Below are 22,424 nucleotides of genomic sequence, written 5' to 3' on the forward strand. Positions count from 1 at the left end.
CATGATTTGGTTTGCTTCTTTCTTTCAATCAAATTGAAAATAGTAGGGTTGGTAGGTTCTTTTCATGGCTTTTTCAAATTCTTTTTAGATATAAAAAATACCAACAGTTTTCAAGAAGTCAACAGGTGAAAATCATTAACAAATACAATCCCCAGATAAAATTGCATCCAGAAAGACCACTTCAAAAAAAAAAAGATTAAATAAATAGAGAAACTAATCCAGAAGACCATTTTTGCTCGATGATTGGTGAGCTCATTACTTTCTATACGTGAGCACCGAGCTCATTATTTTCTTAGCATTCTCTGCTTTGAGCATTTGACCCAATTTGTTTAACTATGATCTTGCTTGTTTATAGCCCTTAACTTATTTGATTATTTCGTTGATCCTTTCTATCCTTATCAGGTCAGGATCGAAGCAAAGCAACAGCTTTATTTAAAAAAAAAAACACGCTGTTTTGTTAGCAATAGCAGAAGAAAAAGTTGGCAAGACGTGGTTTGTCAGAGAAAGGGTATTGAATTCGAGAACAACAAAGAAAGCTTTCAAGATACGTATAACGTTGAGAGATGTATTCACATAGTCTAGAATGCTACAAAATGTGCCTGGTTTGGTAGTGGTTCAACCTCCAACTACACCAACCTTCATCTTTTGTTGGTTTGACTGAGACTGAAACCAGCCCTAATTGAACCAAAGAGTAAGTTATAAGAACCTATATCCATTGCATGTGCCTCTCATCCAAGGGTGGTCCCTCAGTCAACCTTTTCTTTGTTTTCTTTGCCCCATACATTCCTCCTTTACCTTAGATTTTTCAACAAGCTGAGCTTGCATGCTGTTGAAACAAACAAAGGGAAGGCTAACCCGAAGGTAAAGTCACTGAAAGAAACAGAAGGAAAACACTTTTTTAGTGGGCATTTCATAATTGACGATGCATGCATAGGGTTAGACTTGACAATCCACGTCTCAAATTTATATGAATATATCAAATGCAAAATATATTTTTTAAATTAAATTGCATTCATTTCGTAGAATTTTTTATATCATTTTCGTATGATTATTATATCGTATTTAAAATTATAGTTTAATTCAAGTAACAAATATTTCCTTGTAAAGGGTGTCACGATCAGCCTGTTTTCCTAGGAATTACCTCACAACTTAAATTTCTTAATCCCATTTTCTTCCTCCAATTTATTGGTTTGAATTGAATTCTTCTGGTTCCCTTTTGTGTTCACATTTACCAGTGAAAGCTAAATTAATTATAGTTTAATAAAGAGAGTTTGAGTCTTTGCTCATGTTAATTACGTATGCTTCAATCCTTACAGCTGAAATTATTGAAAAAGAAGCTAAACCAGCAATCGTGTGACATGTTTTTAGGTTTTTTTCTTTTCTTCAATCATTTATGTTTCTTTGGTGCACGCTTGAAATTTTACACGTATTGTTTATGTTCATAGTTGAAGAATATTGTGTTCTCTTCTCGCAAGTCATTTCAAAGTTAGAATTTTTGGGTGACAGAAAAAAAAAAAAAAAGAAAGAGATTTGTTCGTTTAGAAATTTTTAGTTGACAATTTCGATTTCTTCTTTGGACTGTTTCCCTCGTTTCTCAGTCCACGCGTTGTGCGGTCCCTCCCTTCCCACATCGAAAGACACATCATGACATATGCACTCGAAGCAAAACATGCACCAATACCACGCGACACGCTCGCCTGTCGAATAGGACACATGGGAAATTGATCGATCCTGAAATGTTTGGGCTGAGTTATGGATTCTTGGGCATGGGAAACGATGTTGGATGTGTTATAGTTCTAATGGGCTAATTATTATGTCCTTGAGTTAATGAGTTTGCAAGCTTTTGGGCTTCTCTTGGTTTTCATAATGGACTTTTGATAACTAAACTAACACTTTGCTTGTTATTTTTAAACTTGAAAGATTTTGCTGAGCAGAAATCATAGACAGCTGAGCTTGGAAGTTGTCTTAAGCCCAAAATTCTAGAATTTTGTTAGCACAAAAATATAAGTAGACGTGATAATTTATGTATCTATATTATATTTTACATAAAAATTATATATTATAGTTTGTGTTTATATAAAAATAAAAAATATATTTTTTAATTTTATTAAATTTATTTATAAATTTTTATTTAAATTTTAAATCGTATTATTTTTATATTTATCGTATTATATTTAAAATTATCACGTTTAAGTAAAAGTTAGGCTCTCATCTAAGTTTTTAGTGTCACATCCAGTCAATGCAATGAATTACATTTTTTTTTTCTTTTATCAAATCTAATTCATGAATAACTCAACAATCAAAATCTTTGTTCATAAAAATTGCTTGAGTTTATATAGATTAAATATTTCATTTGTAAAATTTAAATTTTATTTTTAATATTAATTTCTTTTAATCAATTTTACATGCCTTTTTTTTTTATCTATAATGAATATGGAATTCGATATAATTTGTTTAATTAATAAAATTGCTAATGAATTTGATTAATGATAATTAATTCAACTAATTTCCCCATCCAACTACTCTTGCTTAATCATGTGTGGAAGGAAATTGATCCACAAATAAGCAATGGGACAATTTACTTTGAAAATCCCATCTCTCTCTCTCTTTCTTTCTTTCTTGTCAAAGCTAATACTGAAGTGAAAACTTGAAAACTTGTACTCCCTTTTTATTCAGTCCACAAATGTTTTTGCTCAAAACATATCCTTAAACATTTTCTAGGCTATCATTCTTCACTTTTTTATGATCAGACATTCAGATTGAGGAAACAAAAAATGTCAAGAAAAGAAAGACAACCCATTTTATTTCAGCCACAAGAGTAGAAACCCCTTCATTTATTTATCTGCCGCCATTTTTTTTTTTCAAACTCAGATAATGCATGTATAACTTTTTGTGAAAGAGACAGAGAGTGACATAGCAAGTGTTGGCACAAGCCATCAATAAGAGAAAGGATGCATGACAATGCCAGAAAGGAACATTAATGACCTAAACCAAACAAACGAGATAGTGTACCTCCACGTAATTTAGATACCAAAAGAACGAATAATTTTAATTCTATTTTCTTTTTTCAACTTGGGTTTTCTCTAATTTTTTTTTTAATAAAAAGAAAAGAAAAAAAAATTCCGGATGGGCTTTTCTTATTTGAAAATATTGAGTAAATAACCTCCCATTGATAAATTGTAGTAGTAATGCAAGACTCAAGTACAACAGATTTAGAAAATTCAAGAGTTGGAATTTCAGCAGTACATTACAAAAATTAAGGGAAAAAAAGTTCTATGTGAATTAAATTCAGTTAGCAAGCTCTTATTCCATCAACAACCATTTACATGGGGGCCAAGCCTCTCTTTTGCAAGAGAAGAATCACGGCTAGAGCAGATCACCTAATATAACATAGATTTCTTAGTACTAATATTTCTTCCTTGTCATAACTTTTTTACATAATCACAATAAAAATACATGAAAAAAATAATTAGACAATACTTCCCTAAACCCATCATCAACCTAAGTTTTTTTCATCAACATCACATGTGCTACTCTTTCTTATTGTGGAGTTATAAATGTGAAGGCAGCTCTCTGGCTGCTGCTGCGGCTTCAGTTGCTGCTTGGCTTGCTGCTGGGACCAGTAGGCATGCGCGGTTAGAACCCTGTCTAAGAGCTCCTGAGGCACCGGCTCTCCCCGCCTTTGCTGAGGGGATATTCTTGCCGTGTGCACTAGTGTTTTCCACTTATCCTGCGTGATCCCAAAATACAATACCATCACAACCACGTGATAATGCTTCTAATCTACCTATCAAGGAGACAACAAACAATAACTCATGCTGTTTGTTTCCCTATTCCCTATCATACAAAAGCAGCAGAAAGATCCAACTAGCCATATTATTATTATCATACAAATGTATTAAGCTAAAACCTAAAGGAAAAAAGTGGCATATGGTCACTTGGTAAAAGGGATAAACAAATATATTGGGGGGAGAAACCGTGCCAGGTTAGGATTCAAAAGATTCCATGTGGGATAGTCGCTGTTTTACAGATAAACCTACAAAGTTGACAAAAGCTTGTAAAGACCACCTAATTATTTACCTTTAGTACAAGCAACTATGTGCCTGAAACAGATTAAACTATGTGCCCTGGTGGGTCCCAGACATAAAGTGGACCTTTTGAATTTTAAAACAAGGGGTTTAAACTAAAAGGGTTAGGAAACAAACAAATAACCGTATAAAAGGAATGAAAAATATGATATACAAGAATTCAATTACAATGACAGAGAAGCAGATTTATCAACAGATCAAGTAGAACTTTTAGAGATTAATCCAAAATCTAAAATATGAGAGAGAGAGAGAGAGAAAAGAACATAAGAAACTGTTTTGCACTGGCTATATGAAAAGCAGGACAGTTTTTACTTACCTTCAAATCCACATAAGTGCGATGCTTTGCATTATCAAAAGCTCTTAATTTAACATCACGCCACCTGCAGATTAATAAATCCATTAAAACCCTGACCATCACAGCATAAGGGATGCCTGGTATAACCACACAATTAGGCCAGCCGTTTCTAAGTTACATCCAGCACACTCCCGCATGTAAAGGATAGGAGCGAGTGGCAAAGAAAACAGCATTCTAAGTATCTTCTGAGCACACACTTTCCCTAGTGCAGCTACTGGGGCTAGGATTCATGTAAAATTCTGATTGGTTATCATGCTGAATCAATTGAAAGCAAAGAAGCAAATTTCAAAGATTCTGCCATAGCTCAAGAGCTCCTCATGGTTTCTTCATTAGGTTCAAACATACCTTCCAGTTCCAAGTTTCTCAACAGCCTGAACCAGGGCTTCAACTTCAGCAACAGAGAATGGTCGACGAATTCTTCGCTGCACAACTTCAGATCGCTTGGATTTCCTATTAGCTGGAACCACAGCTAGTGCCTCCACACTCATTGCTGGTACAGGTACCAGGGCTTTAGAATCAGTTGTGCTTTTGTCAAATGACATGTCAGTAGGTGAGGGTGCAGAATCATGATCGCTTTCAACAAAGTTGCCCAAATTAGGCATGTGAGGCTCAGTTGAGGGATCACAAGTAACCCGATTAACTAAACCAGGATTTGCTGGATACCTGGCAACAAAAAGTATTAAATCATAAACTGAAACTGCATAATAACCAAACCACTCTTATTTGATCCGATGGCCAAGAGTGTTTGAGAGAGATATGCAAAAGAATCTTGAATAGTAAAAAGTAAAACCCAAGTATTGTTAAGAACATGAAGCATGGGATGCTATCACGCAACATTTCCCGACTAACAAGCTTCATGCATCTAATCCATGCAGCCTCATGAACAAGAATACTGTTACCAAAAAATAAGTTAGCCTCTTCTTCAAGGCTGCATTTAGGAGAACAAAGTAAATTCTAGAAGATCACAATTTCCCTTTTCCCGAAAAAGAGAAACCAACTAGTGAGAGATGACCATTCTTCTTTTTTCTGTGTTTAACTCTAGAAAACAACAAAATGAGACCATATTTTAAGCCATCACATACATGTAAATATCTACTAAACTTGAAAAGTATTTTTATTACCTAGCTAGAGGTAGAGGTGTGTCACAGGGATGCATTAAGGGAGAACCTCCAGGGCATGACAATGGGGAAGTTTGTGAAGGGTTAGGCTCCAGGCTAAAACCCAGAGCATCGATCTGGTTGTCACGAGAAATTCCAGTCTGCAGCAGAGTCTTGTTGTCATCCCTAACCTTCTTTCCTTGAAGAAGTACACCAACGCGCAATCCGCCTCCAAGTAGCGCTGTTACTGCCTCCATAACAGTCCTCTACAGATCAATTTCACATCATTAGAAGGAATGCTAAGACCAAGAAAGCCAGTAGATGAGACCAGTCACTGGAATTACAATTAAAAAGAGATACCATCCAAGTATCCATCATGGGCTGAAGTAAGATAGTGCTCCCAGAGAGACATAAACACACATGCTCAGAGTGAAACAAATAGAACAGACATAATTATTCAAAGTCCAAATGTAGCAAACACAGTAAGAGAAATCCAACATAGTTCCATTAGCCAGAATACAGAAAATTAAAAGCCAAAAATATCTGTAAGCATTCTGTTGTCAAGTAACTGAACAGCAGCCAAACATTTTACCACAATTATCAGAATCATAGATCATTATACCTTCAATGAACCAACAGTTGCAGATTCTGGAATTTCAATAAACAATTCTGGCACCCTGAAAGATTTGATCCTAAGCTTCACTGAGTAAAAGGAAAGACATCTTGATGTAAGAAGCTCATTGAATGTCAGACACCAATCAAGTGAAAAGAGTACATATGAATCACTACATCAAAAGTTCTCATACCGTGAGAATCCCTGGAGTGGAATGATTTGCATTGTTCTGCTAGTGAAGATGATTCTCCAGTGCCTGCATAAAGATTTAGAATCAGTAAGCCAAATACTGCTGTCAGCAATAAACACCAAGAAAGGAATATAATGTTAGAGATCAAAAATACACAAATCACCTCCATGCATCTTTGGATATGCACTGGAAGCATTTCCATTGATGTTTTTCTCAGGTGAATCAGACATGCCCTCACTGCTGGTTCCTCTGTCCAAATTTGATGCTGAGATATAGTGTAAAAACTTCCTTTTTTTGAAAGGGTAATTCCTTTCAGATCTTGAGCGTTTGTATGTGCTCCTATCGCAGTAACCAGACTTCAAATTCTCATCTGAAGGATCAACATATCCATTTAATTAAAAATTACACAGTTGCCAATATCCTATTTGATGATATCAGACAATTTACTCAAAGTTGCAATGATTTCAACTACAAGAAGCCACATACCAGAATTGTAATATGTCACATCCTTCAATCTCGGAGCTACTTTCCTGTATTTAGAAGCCAGTATCTTCCTTATTCTTCGGTCTCCAATGCGAGGTGTGGGCCTAAATGGTTTTCTTATAGGGCTAGGGTGAGTACACCCTGAAGATTTTTCGTCATCATCTCTACTAACTACATTTACATCATCCCGATTTGCGGGAAAATAACTAAGGGGATTTTGGTTCCCAAATGAACGTGCCTTACCGCTACTATCTGAACTGACTAGAGCAGGAGGTTTACCATCCAAGACCACTGGATCCTCTAAGAGGCATGTATCAGCTGCTTCTCCAATTGAAACCTTATCAGTTATATCCAGCTCCTCATCTTTCAACCCTTTATTTTCAGACTCTGGTTTAATACAACCACCAGATGTCTCACACACAAAGGGACCTGTCTCTACCTTACAAGGAAAACTTCCCATTTCATTCTTGATTTTGCCATTCATCAACTTCCAAGCATCAAATCTTTCTGAGCAATCAGAAGTTGTTATGACAGAGGAAAATCCAAAATGGGCATTATTTTGAAGGCTTGGTGATTCCCTAGAACTATAGTTTGGGTCATTAGTTTGTGAAACAAGTTCGGAAACAAAGAAGTCCCTATCAGTGCTGTCTTGATTGCAAGTTTCTAGCTTCAATAACTGATTTCCATCCCGCCTTTCCTCTTTAACATTATTTTTCTCAACTGCAGACTGATCTTCAGCATTTAATTTATTACTAGAAGCAGGAGTACTTTCTTTATCTAGTAATAACTTTCCAGCTACAGTGGCCAGTAAGTCAAATGCACTTATTTGGTTGTCTTCGACTCTCTTTCTAAATGGAACCCTTTTCTATAAAAAGAAGTAACAGTAGTCATTTAAAATAGATCAGTGTTTTTGCAAACAGAACAGGAAAGAGAGAGGTAAATATGAAATACAATACATCACACTAAAATATATTACCCTGGCTGATCTGGTTGCTCGCGGAGTGGCAGGCACCTGATAGCCATTGAATCCATAATCTAACCTCTTCTGCAACACCATATCTCAAAGATCCCACTACAAAGAACACATCATATGCAATTCACCAGCATTCTTGAATCAATTTCCAAGAAATTCGAATATTACGTTTCGACTAAGCTTAGAACCTGATAAGATATGAATAAGAGAGTTAATCTAAATGACATATTGAATGTATACTCAATAATAAAAATTACTACCATTTAAGTACAATTTAAGAATTAAATTGAATGACAAAAAATGAAATTCAAGGCATGACAAAAAAATCAAAGAACAGAAAACTTTCCTTCCATAAGAAAGTGATAGAACTTAATAGAAACTCATGGCAAAATAAAATTCGTATGCCACTGCAAAACAAAGGGCCTCTAACCAATAAAAAGTAATTACAGATTAAAACATTTATATACCAGAAGCCACTACATTTGGATCCACAGCCAGTCAGCCGCAACAATTAAAATCGCTAACTGTGCTTAGGATTTTAAGCTTTCAGGCCTCCAAACTCCATTCATTCACTAAAGAACAAATTAAAAAAAAAAAAAAAAAAAGAAAATAACCTACAGAGACATTCTCACAATTGACGGTAAACCCAGAAGCCAAGGGCACTGACTCAATCCTGTAATTATAACCTCAACAGATCAACATGATCTGATGAGAAATGGAAAGCCCATGCCACCATCAACCCTCCCTCTCCATTAAAACTAAGGGGCTTTATGTGAAACTTTTTAGATTTCAAAAATAAAAACCCAAACACATGCTTATGCATCAAACAACAGATGCATAAAACCATAAATTTGCCTACTGAAAGAAACCTTGAAAGGAAGAGAACTGATGGAAATATTAAAAAACCAAAAAAAAGTTTTTTTTTTTTTTCAATTCTCCGTTCAAAACATCAAAATTTTCCAAATTCCAAACACAGAAATTGAGAAGAAATTAAAGAAAAATTAGCAAATTAAACACAAAAGGAAAACCCTTAAACCACAACAAAACCCTGACAAAGAGGATTCAATCCCAAATAACCATTTCAGGCATCAATCCGAGAAATTCTGAGTAATTTAGACAATTTTGCTTTTAAGAAGATCTAAAACCCTGAACAAAAAGATCCCAAAAAATTATAAATAATTGATAAAAATAAAGAATCTTTAATCGTCTCTTCGGATTTTCCAATAAATTGTCTCCAAAATCCCAGATCGAATACGTTATACCCCAAATTATCGACAAACAGAAGAACTCAACGTTGGAAAATGACAAAATTTAAGAATTTTCAAATGAAAACTGAAAACAGAAAAAAACAAAGTACAGACATTTGATTGCTTAAAAGTTGTAAGCTTAAAAAGATTAAAACTTTGCGGTCATTTAACAACTTTTTCCTCGAATTACGACCCAAAATCGAAGTTGTTTCCACTTTCTCACCATTTCTCGGCAACCAAACACAAAAAACCCCACCTTAACCCAAAAAAACCCATGAAAAAGATCAAAACTTTCCGAGAATTCGCAAAGGAAAATCAACAAAAAATCGATCTTCTCACCTCTAAACAATGAAAATTTCCGTCAAAGCACGAAATTAGCAGCCAAACGTAAGATCGGAAAAAAGAACTACCAATTTGAAAATTCTCTACCCGGAAAAAAAAGAATACCTTCTTCCATGTTCTATCCCATATTTTCCCGAGAAAATAAAAAGGAAATCTTCGCTACGTTTTTCAAATAAAAGCCATTTGCGATTTTCTGTCAAAATTCTTAATTTCTTTTTCCTCTACAAAAAGAAAATATAATTTCTTTTCTTTTTTCTCTGATCGCCAAAACCCTCTGAAAACCACCCAACTTTGCTTAAACCCCAGTTCTTTTATCATTGACCCATGTTACCGGACCTATCGGTAGTTACCATAAACTTACCGGTTATGACCGGTATAAAGGAACGCAACCTAAAGACCGGTTCTTCCTTATCGGGTGACCCACCAGTAGTTTCAGTCCTCTCGGATCTTGACACGTGGAGGAAACTTCAATCCTGCGGCTACGTTACAGTTGAAGGATCGAGAAAAACGTTGGGTCACAAAGAGGGTGATTTATATTTTATTTCCTTTTGGATCGGGGTTTTAATAATTGTTGTTGGTAAGCCATTGACACATCCACTTAGATTTTGTTTCTTAATAAAGTTAAAATATTTTAATTATAAAAAAATTGAAATCTTTTGGTTCAAACTTACCACTCATCAAATTTTGTTATAATAATTTTAAATTCTAATACAAAAATATATATATGAATTTTTATATAAAAATTTTATCAAAAGAATTTGATATCGAAAGTGATGAAATCCAAAATTATTCATGAAAAAATCAATAATCCAATTTAAAATAACAAAAAAAAATATTTCTAGGAATATTCGTTTTTTCTTTATCAGATTCTTGTGGAGATAGTGTTTTTTGTTATTACAACAAATATTCTATAACAAAAAAGTTAGAAATTAAAACTAAAAAAATCAATTTTATTTATTTATTTTTCCCTTCATCGGACGGCAAGGATCCTTTAATCAGATCTAAAAGGACAAATTCGTCATTTGACAGAAACCATACGGTGGAAGCGTATTGGATTAGTGATCCCGATAAGAATGTTACGTACCATTTTTTCCTTTGTGGCTGTATTTTTTTAAAACAAAAATACTAGTGCCACGTGGGAAAAAGAACAATCATCCTACGTGGCAAAAGGAAGGCAGCCATTGGTCGCTTTTTGGTCCGTGTTATCGCCAACGTTGTGGCTGTCGCTTTTTCTGCAATATTTTGAAACTGAAATGGCCACCCTTGGGACTTTGACGGCGATATGGGAATCTCTGTTATACTTAACGTTGACGGCGTGGTAACGTGGTGAATCTGGAGCCAAGATGGGGAAACGGCCGTTAAATTCGAGGATAAGGGTGTGGGGTTTGTGGCGGGTCCTACAAGAGTGGTGGGCCCCAGATAAAAATTTTTGTCTGGAATAGTCAAAGTTTTCGGAGAGAAAGATTGGTTGGCACGTGGTGAGCGTGCGAGAAGACCGGTTAATTAGAGAATGTGATTAATTAGAGAATGTAATTTCTCTTATTACAGTATGGGGATTAATCAGTACACGTGGCGAGCTAAGAGTGGGTAAGCATACGGAACTTCTATTCATCCGGCGTCAGTTTAGAAAGAGGTAGTTACGTGCACTTGGCGAAGAATGGCAGACACAGAGTTGGTTAAGCATCAAATGCGGATATACCTACACACAATCTGGACCGTCCATCTCACATCCAATAAAATAAAGTCAATTTAATTTGTAAATTAGTACATGATGATCGAATTAAATGTATTGTTTGTATTATTCAAACCATTAAAATAAAATTTTGCTTTTTATTTATTGAGCTATGATCGGAGACAATCGAGTAGGTGTAACAAATTAAACTAAAATTATTTTTTATTAAATTTGAAATTTAATTTAATAAATTAATACAATTATTTTTAAAATATATTATTTAATTAATTTTAAAATTTAACACGTGCAATTATTTATTATATTTTTTATATTACAACTTTTTTTATACCAAAAAAATATTTTTCATATTTATTTAAATTAATTAATGTCTTTCGACAAATTATAAAATTTTGTTAATGAATGGTTTAAAAGTATCTTTTAAAATTAGTAAAAATATTACTCATAGTAATATCTTTATATTTAAATTTAATAGTTGATAATCAATCAAATAAATTCCAATACATTAGTATGAACATAATAATCTAAACTAGAGATTCTAAGATATTCGTTAACAAATTTTATAAACTAATTAAAAGCAATGTTTGAAATGGAATACTTATAAATTAATTAAATAGGAAATGTCACTTAATGCACATTCATGTTTTATCCACAAAATCCAACCCCAATATGTGAGAGACATAGTACCATGAAATCTTGATGTTGAAAAATATAAGATTTGTATCATCCACTTATCCCCAAAAAAAAAAAGAGATCGGTATGTTCTAAATTTTCCCAAATAACTCAAGAAATCTTTGTTTTGGACCAAACAATTTGTTAGATAAAATTCCATAACCATCAAATGAGAAAGAAAGCATCATCAACTTCCAAATGTGGCAAAGAATTTCATAGTATTTATTAAATAATTTATAGCCAGCCCTCAAAGAGGAATCCCAGGTGTAAATTTTACTTTGATTAAATCAAGAATTAAAAATTTGTTTACTTCTAATTAATTTATCAAATTATTGAAGAAGACTTTGATGTATCAACAACAAATGAACTACTATTAATCTTTGGTCTGTGATGGTTCAACTAAAACTCTAACACCCAAAGTTTTTGAGTATCTAGGTTGGTCTTTAATTTTTAAGAAAAATAAGTTTGAATTTTATCAAATTAGATAAAAAAAAAGAATTCGAGTTTTAATTTAATTAATTTATATAATTATTTTTAATAGATAATATTTAATAAATTTTAAATTCAAATTTTATATAGAAATGAAAAGGAACGAATTTGAAAATTTATTGTAATTTAATTTGTAGAGCCAATTATGTGAATAATGTGATGGTAAATTATATGGCTAAGATAGTCTACAGTTTACTGAAACAAGGAATGGTGGGGTCGTCATTACAAGACAAGAAATTGGTGTCAATTGCTGTTTTTGAAGTTGCGGCTAATTTGTTTGAAATTTGAATGGTAACGATTGTGAGGTGGTTTCTTGTAACAGCATTAATGCCAATGGGTAAGGACGACAAAAGTACAAAGCCAGCCAACAATAGTGGAACTGAATCTTCCATAATTGCATAAGCTTATGATGGGATGTTCGAATTTTCTACCCTTTCTAAATTAGAATAAGTGCAATTTTTGTTGTTTAGAAACAAATTATTATAAGTAGATAAATAATAGTATTATCAGTAAAAAAAAGTCGTAATTTTAAAATAAAAAAATTATAAATATTAAGATTTAAATTTTAAATTTGTTAAATGATAATTTAAAATAATTATATGAATTAAATTAGTTTATAAGATATTAAATTTATAATTTTATTATTTCAATAAGTAAAATTTAATTTTGATAAATTTAATATTAAAAAATTTATTATCAGTAAATAGGCAAGTATTTTTTTTAAGAAAAATTCGAAGGTAAATAAATTGTTTAATTTTTTAAGTTAAAGTAAGATGTACCGTACCTGATAATTTAAGATATGTAATTATAAGTCGTGCATTCGAGATGATCCTAAAAAAATGATTACCGACAAAACTTGAACTCAAGATCTCTTCGTTGATGAAAATAACTTTAACCGATTGAATCAAACATTTGTTAATAATATACAAGTAATTTATGATCGATAGTTTTACTTAAAAAGTAAAATTATATTAATTGTTTTGACTTAAATAATTTTAAGTTGGAATTAATATTTTCAATTCTATGTTTAAACATGTCATATAAAAATGAAGAAAATTATGGTAAGTCTAAACTGTGGTAGGGAATAGTTTTGTCAGTATATGTGAAGAATGCTTTATAAATTCCAACCATTTTTTATTAGAAAAAAAAAAAAAAAAGAGCAACAGTAAATTTGATCCCTGTAGTCATCGAACTCTTGGGAAGCTTTTTGGATAATGACATCTGTATTTAGTTGAATCACATGATTAAATCAAAACCATCCATTATTCATGTGACAAATGCCATGATCGGTTAAAAAAAAAAAACACAAGATTATGAGTTCCACTTGGACCAGCTCATTTTCTTGAGCACAAAAAGAACCAGACATGCATTTGGATGGTGTCCCATCTCACGTGTGCCCTGTTACTAAAGTTTCCTCACTCCATTTTTCTTGTATAATCTTTTTTTTTTCTATTGTATATATTTTTGAATGAATGACCTACCTATAAATTTTTTTAGATAATTTCATAATTATGTTGATTTTGATTCAACTGGTTGCCTAAACAAGGGATTTTGGAGTTAAAAATGGCTGAGAGTTAAAGTGAAAAATGGCAAATGCCAATGCTTGTTTTTGCATTGGAAGCCATAAGCCATAGCTGGACCATGGGATATGAGAGAGACAGGTCGAGAAATTAGGTTGGCTTAAGGCAAAATGTTACTACAAAGAAAAAAAAGCGGCTCCCAAAAAAGCTGGAAAAAGGCGGGATTCTTTGGTTGTTTTATTCAAGAAACCTCTCTCCGGCCTGATTAATGCGTGACCCTTTCAAGTTACTGGAAGTCTGGAATTTTCAAACACTTGATTTAAATGACAAAAAAAAAAAAAAATCCTTGGAAAATCCCATTTGCCAGTTGCCACCTCGTTTGCTCAGTCAAAACCAAAGCCAGGCAAGCAGAGACAGAAGGTAGGGTGGAGAATTTTGGATGTGAGGTCCATTCTGCACCACATTTTGTTTATTCTTCTTTTTGATATTGTGAATCACATGTTGTTAATCTTATGACATTAACAAGTAATGATGTTTTACTTATTTGATTTGCTGACTGTGAGATTCTGAATTTTAAATTCAAATATTTGCTGTTTCCTTTTTTATTTATAGATTACGACTACTCTTGTAAAAAAGACCATTTCAAAAGTTTTGTTACTGTCTTTAAATGGAGGCAGATTGAATGGCAAGTTATAGAAGAAAAGTTGCTTAAATGTAAATATATAAAAGATTTAAGAGAGCAAAAGGGCATCATTCTGTTACTAAAAAGGGGGGGGGGGGGGGGGGTTAGGGGAAAGGGAGGAGTTTGGAGTTGAAGGAACTGTTGAGATTTCTTGACGTAAAAGCAATGACCAAAGCTCATCCAGTAATGTCAACGAAAATGGTGTGAGGTTGGATGAGAAAATTGTTTTCTGTTCCGTTGCACCTTTCAACATAGACTTTCCAACTTAGACAGAAAAAAAAAATAAAAAGGAAAGAAAAACAACAAGGAAAACCATATATATATATATAATCAGATTTGTTGAAATTATATGATTAGTAAAGACTCTCATAAATTGAATAATAATAGTTAGGGTTAAAAAAAAAAAAAAAAGTGAATATTGGTCATCCTAGCTTAGCTAGGTGGATGTGAAAATCGTTATGAATTGATTGGATAATTATGGTTAGATTTTTTTATTTGAGATTTTTAGAATTTAAAAATTAATTATTGAAAATAAAATTTTAATATTTTATCAATAGATCATATAATTATTAATTGATCAAATTTATTTATTAATTTAAATAATATCTCTCTTAATAAATAAATAAATAAAAGGTGACTACTTTAGCTTTAAATTTGGGTTTTTGTACGACTTATTAATTTTTTTTTGGCTTATAAGCCAAACTCTTTCTTTTTGCTATTTGGTTGAAGAAAAGTTTCCTTCTCAATATTGGCAAGAAAGGAGAGCGAATCTCCAAAATTCTAAGCAAGTTGCGAATTTGTAACGGTAATGAACAGAACAAAAAGAACGGTGAGGTGATTAATTAAGGGTTGAACACTTACATAAATACAGAATGGTAATATCCCTTGAATCATCATTGCTCTTTGGAAGCTAATGATCATAAAATTTTCGTAATTAAGTTTAAGGGTTTTTTTTTTTTTAACAAAAAATAATTATATGTATTAAATTTTAAATTTTAAATTTATAGTATTATTTTTAAAAAAATATTTGTATAAATATGAATTAAACCTCAAGTTCATTGAGCTTTGATCTTAAAGATCTTACTACAGGACTTACTACTTTAAGAAGGAAATTACGCTCGAATCTGAACGATCCTCCAAGCGCCGAAGACAACATGCCGCAGAGCCAAATGCTCCCTAGCACCGAGAAAGCCAATTTTTAAGTGTGTGAGTTTGTGTACGTGTTTTCTTTCCACTTGATTTAAAAAAAAAAAGAAAAAGAAAGCTAACTTGTGACAAATTGAGAGCCTCTTCAGTTCAAATTCTGATCATGATTAACGAGTCATAACCTGATTGGATCTAATCTAAATCTAATCCTGTCGTTGAATCATTGCACGTTCATGCATCGGCGACATCATGTTAAAACATGGGGACATCGACTTTGTCTTTATCACTAATCCGGTGCAAAAACAATATAAAATCTTTTAAACTTCATTTTTCTTACGTAACAATTATAAAAGAAGCATAGCTGTAAAGCTGACTCTTGCAAGTGATTGGCTTTACATAATTTTTTTGTTGTGATTGATGAACTGTAAGTGAGCTGCTCCCAAACAAGACCTTCCTGCCCCATAGAAAATCTTTTCCTAGTACGATGCAACCTTCGCCCTGATTTATAGTGGCTATAGGCGATTTATGCTACCCAAGTTTTGGAGACATAAAGCCCCTTCTTTGCCATGAAAAAAGGGGCAAAATGTTGCCTCCAATTATAAGCAGCAGGCCGCTGGTCCTCAAGTATATTGCCATGGAACACTTCAAACTACATGAAACATTTTTATCCTTCATAGGTTGTAGAGACAATTAAGTGATTTCTCTAAGACACATTTCAATGGTAGCAGTTTTTGGGTGTGGTGTTGGGGTTGAAGGCAGCATATCTTGCATATTGATTCGACCTCAAGATGGTACAAAGTACCGACACTATATGAATTCACAGCAATATTCAAAGGTAATACTCGCATGCTCTTGTAATACAAGCACTTCACAGCTAACTTATGAGTTCAGAATCAAACCTTGGATAATGGCAAATTACCGCATGCAGTTGGTTTATACATGGTTTAGCTGCATTATCGAAAACAAGTATGAAGAGCAAAGTTGTAGCAACTGGTAATTACTAAAGAAATCACAATATCATAGACTAGGAATTGTAAATACTTCAAAATGGCATCTGGTAGCAATACCAACAGTTCTTTTTTTGTTCCACCACATATAAATACGTACAGAAATGTAAATCAGTGATATTGCCATGAAATATTGAAAGCAGTTTGCCGAACATGACCTAGGAAAGTAGAACCTAGCATATCCTTTCCGTCCATCTATTCTGATGCTAGTCATGTGCTGTCATCCGCTATGGTCATGAAAAAAAAGTTTCTTGTGAAATTTGGAAGAAAAGTGATGAAAAGAGTTCTGAAACAGTTACAAATTTCCCCAGGGATGATTACAATAAGATTATGGAATGGGATACAACGCACACATACCAACAACATATTGCTTCAACATATCAAACCAAAAGGTTATATCAACTAACTGCAAAATCCAAAAGGTATACATTAAAATACCAATACCTATTCGGTAGATAAATTACCATACTGCCATGGGTTGAATTCAATTGATGTAATGTCAACCTCATTGATGCTGTCTGAGCTGTCTACAGTAGCTCGATGCTCATTGTATTTACCGTTGTAGTGATAGATTTCTAAGTCACCCCAAGGTGTTGCTGTGACTTCATCTGTCAAATCAAACCATCTAGGGGTAAACTGATCGCCCTTGGCCTCTCGTGTCCTCTTTTCAGCTCTCTGTCTCTCTTCCAAACTGAAAAAATGAGCAAAAGCTTCAAATTAAATATCTTGCAATTGTAAGGAAGAATTAATATTCTGAAACCAAGAGGTAAGTAAACATTCCAAATATGTAACTCACTGATCTTTATCATTTGTTTTTAATTTAACTGCACAAGAAAATTAACAGATGGGGCTGAAGGGAAAATAAAAAATGATGCTTAAAATCTTCCATTGAATTCTCTGTTTTCTTTTCTTCCCGGTCAAGGTACAAAGAAAGCACGTTCCTATTGAAGAGCCCCCACTAATTTTCCTGTTCTATGAACAGTTGTGGAGTAATGGTAATCAAGATGGAGAGCTTATCTTACAAAATTTTCAAAACTACAATCCTCAAGGAAGTTTATGCATCTGTTGATCAATGTATTGACATCAAAAGCATACCTGCTAGAATTGATGCATCACCATAGTGGTTTGTATTTTAAATGGCATTGACCAGATGAGATCAGATAAGGATAATGCATGGTTAGATATTAAGAACTGGTTGCTGGCATTCTTTATATCATGCATGACAGAGACATGTATTGATTGCTAAAGATCCCTCAATTCATTTCAGTTGTTCACAGCTTCATTTTGACTTTTGGGATGCGTGCAAACAATTTTTAGCAAGTATCTTTGTTATGTGTGTGTGTGTGTGTGTATGTGTGTCTGAGAGAGAGAGACCTGCTCTTCTCAGCACCAGCCTTGGATAAATCACCCTTCTCAAGTGCAAATCTATCAGGTCGCAAACGGGAGTCTGATGCTAACAATTTCTTAGGAGCAGTGTCAAAGCTGTTTATTTTATGAGCAAAATATGTGTACTGAAACTTGTCGTTTTCTGGAGCATCAGCAACATGCCAAACCTGCGGACCAAAAAAAATACAGAAGTCATAAATAGGATTAAGTTCATTAGTCACAAGTCAAAAGCTTGTTCATGAGCTCAGATATAAACTAAAAATTATCAAATAGAAGCACAAACAGAAGGGTTGCATTTTATATTTCTAACATTTAGGTGAAAGCAAGAAAAGTAAAAGGCTTTGACAAAATAAAATGAAAGCCAACCAAGCATTAAACATGAAATGCATAAAGAAATATCTCAACCACATATGCAACTGATAAGAAGGCTAGCCACCACCTTACTCGTAGATATTTACGTTATGAGGAAAATTAAAACCTGATGCCATAACCAATAAGTGGCTAGGAGAAAAAAAAAAGCATCCATTCCACATTATAAAGAAGAAGTTAACTAAAGCAGTTGGTTACTATTGTATGATAAGGGAAAATGTTCAAAGAAAGAACCTCTTTCAATTCTGTGCCCTGAAGAGGTTCCCCTTCCATGTCACATGGCTGATAGCTCATTGACTCATTCCACTTCCCTGTCATCAATATTTTTGGTTCCTCAGCAGCATTATAAACATAACCATCCACTTCATAGCGACCAGCTCTGCAATCAAATAATGCCGTAAATCAGTCACCAGTTTGCCACCAAGCACTAGCCAGTTGCAACTGATGTAACAATAAGCATATTACAAACACAAAGAGAGACATGAAACAAATTTTAAGAAGAAAGGGACTGATTAAAGTACATAAAACATATGTATCTAATTGGCATGAATTGCTCCATTAAATTAGTTTAGATACAGTTCTGTGCACACAAAAGCCTCAGAGACAGAGAGAACAAGCCTGGATGACAAAATGGGAACACAATGTGATGCAAGTCAAACCTTCAAATCAAATACCATCTCAGAGCACTCATTTTAAAGAATTCCACATAGGAATGCTATTACCTTAAATTCCATATGAAGGTACACCACATAGAAATGACAGAAAAAGAAATGCTTAAATTATGCTTAAAAAATAAGATGTCAGAACAAGGTACGGAGAATACCCAAACCAGCCACATGGTTGAAAATACAGAACAACTTTGTCCCCAGTAGTCAAATTTGTCATGATCATCTCTCCTGGTGAATCAACCCAAGTTCGTCCAAAAATCAGATTGTTAACCTTGGTGGGAGGAGGCACCAAATCTAAAACCACACCATCTCTTTTAAGCATAACACGTGTTCTGCAAAGAATAACCCACATGAATATGACCTTCAAACAGAAATTAACCATATCTATAACCGAGAAACAAGAAGACAAAGGGGGAATAACATAGTTTACAGTACACAACAAGAGTATTACCTTCCAACAGGATAAACATCAAGAGAATTCCCCAAAAATTTAGTCTTTAACTTTGATGTGACGTCATAAGTAAAATGTTCATTTTCTGCATGCCCAGCACTCATTGGAGGATGATGACTGACCTGAAATGATAATATAATTCAAAACAAAAGAAAATAACAAATAAAGTTAAGAGAACATACATTTCATGAGTTAAAGTTGATAAAACTAAACATACATGATCCTAGAATTGTTTTCAGAACATGAAAGAGAGTGGAGAGGAAGGCATAGAAATTGATAGGCACCAAGTAGCACGCACATACATATAAGAATGAAAGAGAAAATGCTTAAAATAATCAAATAACTTGAAACTCACCTGCTCAGAAATGAATGAAATCCCTCCATGATTAACCATCTCATATGTTTCCCCAAGAATAGGATTAAAAGGTTTCCATGTACGTTGGTAGGCATAGTACACAGATATAGCCCATGATGCTGTACAGGATCATGAATTTCATTAATTACAAAATTAAAACTAGAACGTGCCTCATAAAATAAACAAAGCATACTCACCTGCATACACCAGCTGGAGATAGGGATCCTCACATTCATCTGCTTGGTCCAACAAGTAGGAGTATTCCATTAACTGCAAAAAGGCGTAGTGAATTCACATATTGAAAAAGAAAAATGCTAACAAACCTCGTCTAACTAAGGCAAACCTCTGCCATTTTCTGAAGCATAGTCATTGGTTCAAATATGAGGACAGGAAGTGTCACCATTGATGTAACATCCGAACCTATATATTTGTGCATCATCTTCCAGTGGCTTTCTCGTTCCTAACAATAAAAATAATAAAAAGAAGAGTAGTCAAAACATCAACCTATAAAACGAGTAAAAATAAAGTGATTAAAGAATGTGTCTTTATCTCCATAGCCCAAAAGAAGAGAAAAAGCTACAAGTACAAAGATCTATTTCTTTCCATCTTCAAATATTAATTTTCAAATACAACCTCAGTTTAATACTCAAAGAAACATTAAAAAAAAAGAGCAATTCAACCATTGTTAAAAATTCCCAGAGATAGAGAGAGCAACGCAAAAAGAGCATCTGTTCAACCGACCTATAAAACAAAGATCTAAATAACATGGTTATAAAGATGTATACCTCCTGCTTCCACCTTCCTCTCTGTGCTTCCTCCTCGGCATCTTCTTTTCCACCCTCTGGATTTATGACTTCTACTCCTTCATAACCAAGTAACCTGAAAGCCATAGGAAGAAGAAAAAAATACGATGCCTCCTTTATAACAGACGAATAAGAAAGCTTGATTAGGATGGAAACTAAAAAATAAATGGAGTCAAAGCATACCAATTATTTCCATAATTCACAATGAAAAGTGGCAAGCAAATGTAGCAAGCAAGATGTTTATAAAGTTAGACACCAAAATCAAACAAATAGTCTGATCACCTTTCTCAAGAAGTGCATAAAAGAACACTTTAGGATTAACCTATAATATGAAGTTTGCAAATATGAGAGGCTGTAAATTACTAACTTAAACTCTTACACTCACAGAAACTAACAAGATTTATTCAATCAACAATCTTTAAACAGACACCAAGAAGTTCTAGATTAGTGAGAACTAGAGCAATATTCTGGCAATTTGCCGAAACACCATCCAAGGTGTCTAAGCAGTTATGAGCCACCAATTCCACGAACAACCTTTAAGCATTCTGTTGGAAAGGCTACACTAAGAAAGGGGGAAAACGGTAAAAGCAAGACACAAACCAACTGAGTTTTGTCATATAGCACGATGCCTGGAAAGGAGAACAGAACTGCAATGCACACCTTTTACAGACAAAATTTCAGAAGAAGAAACCTATAAAATTAATAGATATTCACAGCATTAATCATGAAACATACCAATCTAGACACCCATTAAACAAACCTAGCCATCAAATCCTTCAAGTTGACAGTATATTATGTTTGATATGTAAGGAAAGCACTAGCGTTCTTGTTTAGAACGAAACGATAATATAACCAAATGACTTCAGTACATGGAAGTAGACTCAACTTATTTAATCAATTAAATTGACCTGAATTGCATTGTCTGGAACAAGAAAAAATGATTTCATTAACCATTGCATTGCATTGCATTGGATCTAAGTAAGAAAGGTGTCAAAGAAGAATCTTTATTTTATTTTTTTAAAAAATCATTTAAGTTCTGAAGCGTAAAATAAAAGATCATAATTTCAAATTGAATTTGGAACTTTAAGCATTCAATGAACTAATCTATAATCAAATTTAAACAACATCATCATTAACCACAAAACCCCCGGCAATCTTTTTCCTCTTTATCAACCTAAAATGAACAACTAACTATTTCAAGATGATGAAAATAACCAATAAAAAATGTCAAATCAGTTAAAGTAACAGATCATTAAAATAAAAGCAAGAAAATTTCAAAAATTTAAAGAAATAATCGTATAATTCGAACCGTAAACTAAACGATTTAGCTTCCCGAGGTAATGCTTAATTGAACAATCTAATCAAATTCAAGAAACAAATAATGCAAAGAAAAAAAAACGACGTCGTAAGCAGGAAAAGAAAACTCACCCGTTGACAGATCTGTGCATAGCATTGCCAAACATAGATAAACCTGAGCTCATCGCTGCGAAAAATCCTTTACTTTGATTCTTCTTCGGACTTGCCATTTTTTTAATTTCTTTTGTAATTTGTTCAAGAATTCAAGTTAAAAGCTCAATTGAATGTTTGTTTATTCAGAAAATGGAAGGAAAGTGGGGAAAAGAGGAAGGGGCATTTGGATTTTGAGAATGGAAAAATATTGAAGAGTTAAGAAGAAGAAGAAGAGGAGGGTGAATCTGTAATTTTAGTAAAACAGCGAGGATAAGAGGTGGAATTCGTTGGCGGAACCTTTTTTATTGGGTTATGTAGTAAAATCTCACGCTCTTCGTGAAGAACGTGG

The 22,424-nt window shown here is 33.5% G+C and overlaps 2 protein-coding genes across 5 annotated transcripts; both read right to left on the reverse strand.

Annotated features, from left to right (window-relative positions):
* Positions 1-3,271: 3,271 nt before the first annotated feature.
* Positions 3,272-9,675, reverse strand: LOC111284831 (telomere repeat-binding protein 5-like). Of its 4 annotated transcripts, none has more exons than XM_022873834.2 (10): positions 9,494-9,675; positions 7,803-7,987; positions 6,830-7,691; positions 6,507-6,713; positions 6,347-6,409; positions 6,163-6,242; positions 5,565-5,806; positions 4,789-5,106; positions 4,405-4,468; positions 3,272-3,730 (listed from the first exon to the last, which is right to left on the reverse strand). In XM_022873834.2, exons 2-10 carry the CDS (start codon positions 7,881-7,883, stop codon positions 3,497-3,499), a joined length of 2,151 nt encoding a protein of 716 aa, XP_022729569.2. In that variant the 5' UTR covers positions 7,884-7,987; positions 9,494-9,675; the 3' UTR covers positions 3,272-3,496. The 4 variants fall into 4 exon arrangements, with proteins under 4 accessions (XP_022729569.2, XP_022729568.2, XP_022729573.2 ...); XM_022873833.2 differs by having other exon boundaries at positions 9,386-9,675; XM_022873838.2 differs by having other exon boundaries at positions 3,272-3,787; positions 9,386-9,675.
* A 7,155-nt stretch (positions 9,676-16,830) lies between these two features.
* Positions 16,831-22,361, reverse strand: ORP3C (OSBP(oxysterol binding protein)-related protein 3C). The gene is made up of 10 exons (XM_022876802.2): positions 22,055-22,361; positions 20,609-20,702; positions 20,167-20,283; positions 20,021-20,093; positions 19,824-19,942; positions 19,469-19,590; positions 19,173-19,349; positions 18,584-18,728; positions 17,969-18,147; positions 16,831-17,285 (listed from the first exon to the last, which is right to left on the reverse strand). The coding sequence occupies exons 1-10, from the start codon at positions 22,150-22,152 to the stop codon at positions 17,039-17,041; spliced, it is 1,371 nt and encodes a 456-aa protein (XP_022732537.2). The 5' UTR covers positions 22,153-22,361; the 3' UTR covers positions 16,831-17,038.
* Between the last annotated feature and the right edge of the window lie 63 nt (positions 22,362-22,424).

This window comes from Durio zibethinus, chromosome 6 (genome assembly GCF_047325235.1).
Source record: "Durio zibethinus cultivar Kanyao isolate XHJ-2024 chromosome 6, ASM4732523v1, whole genome shotgun sequence".
Classification (NCBI taxonomy): Eukaryota; Viridiplantae; Streptophyta; class Magnoliopsida; order Malvales; family Malvaceae; genus Durio; species Durio zibethinus.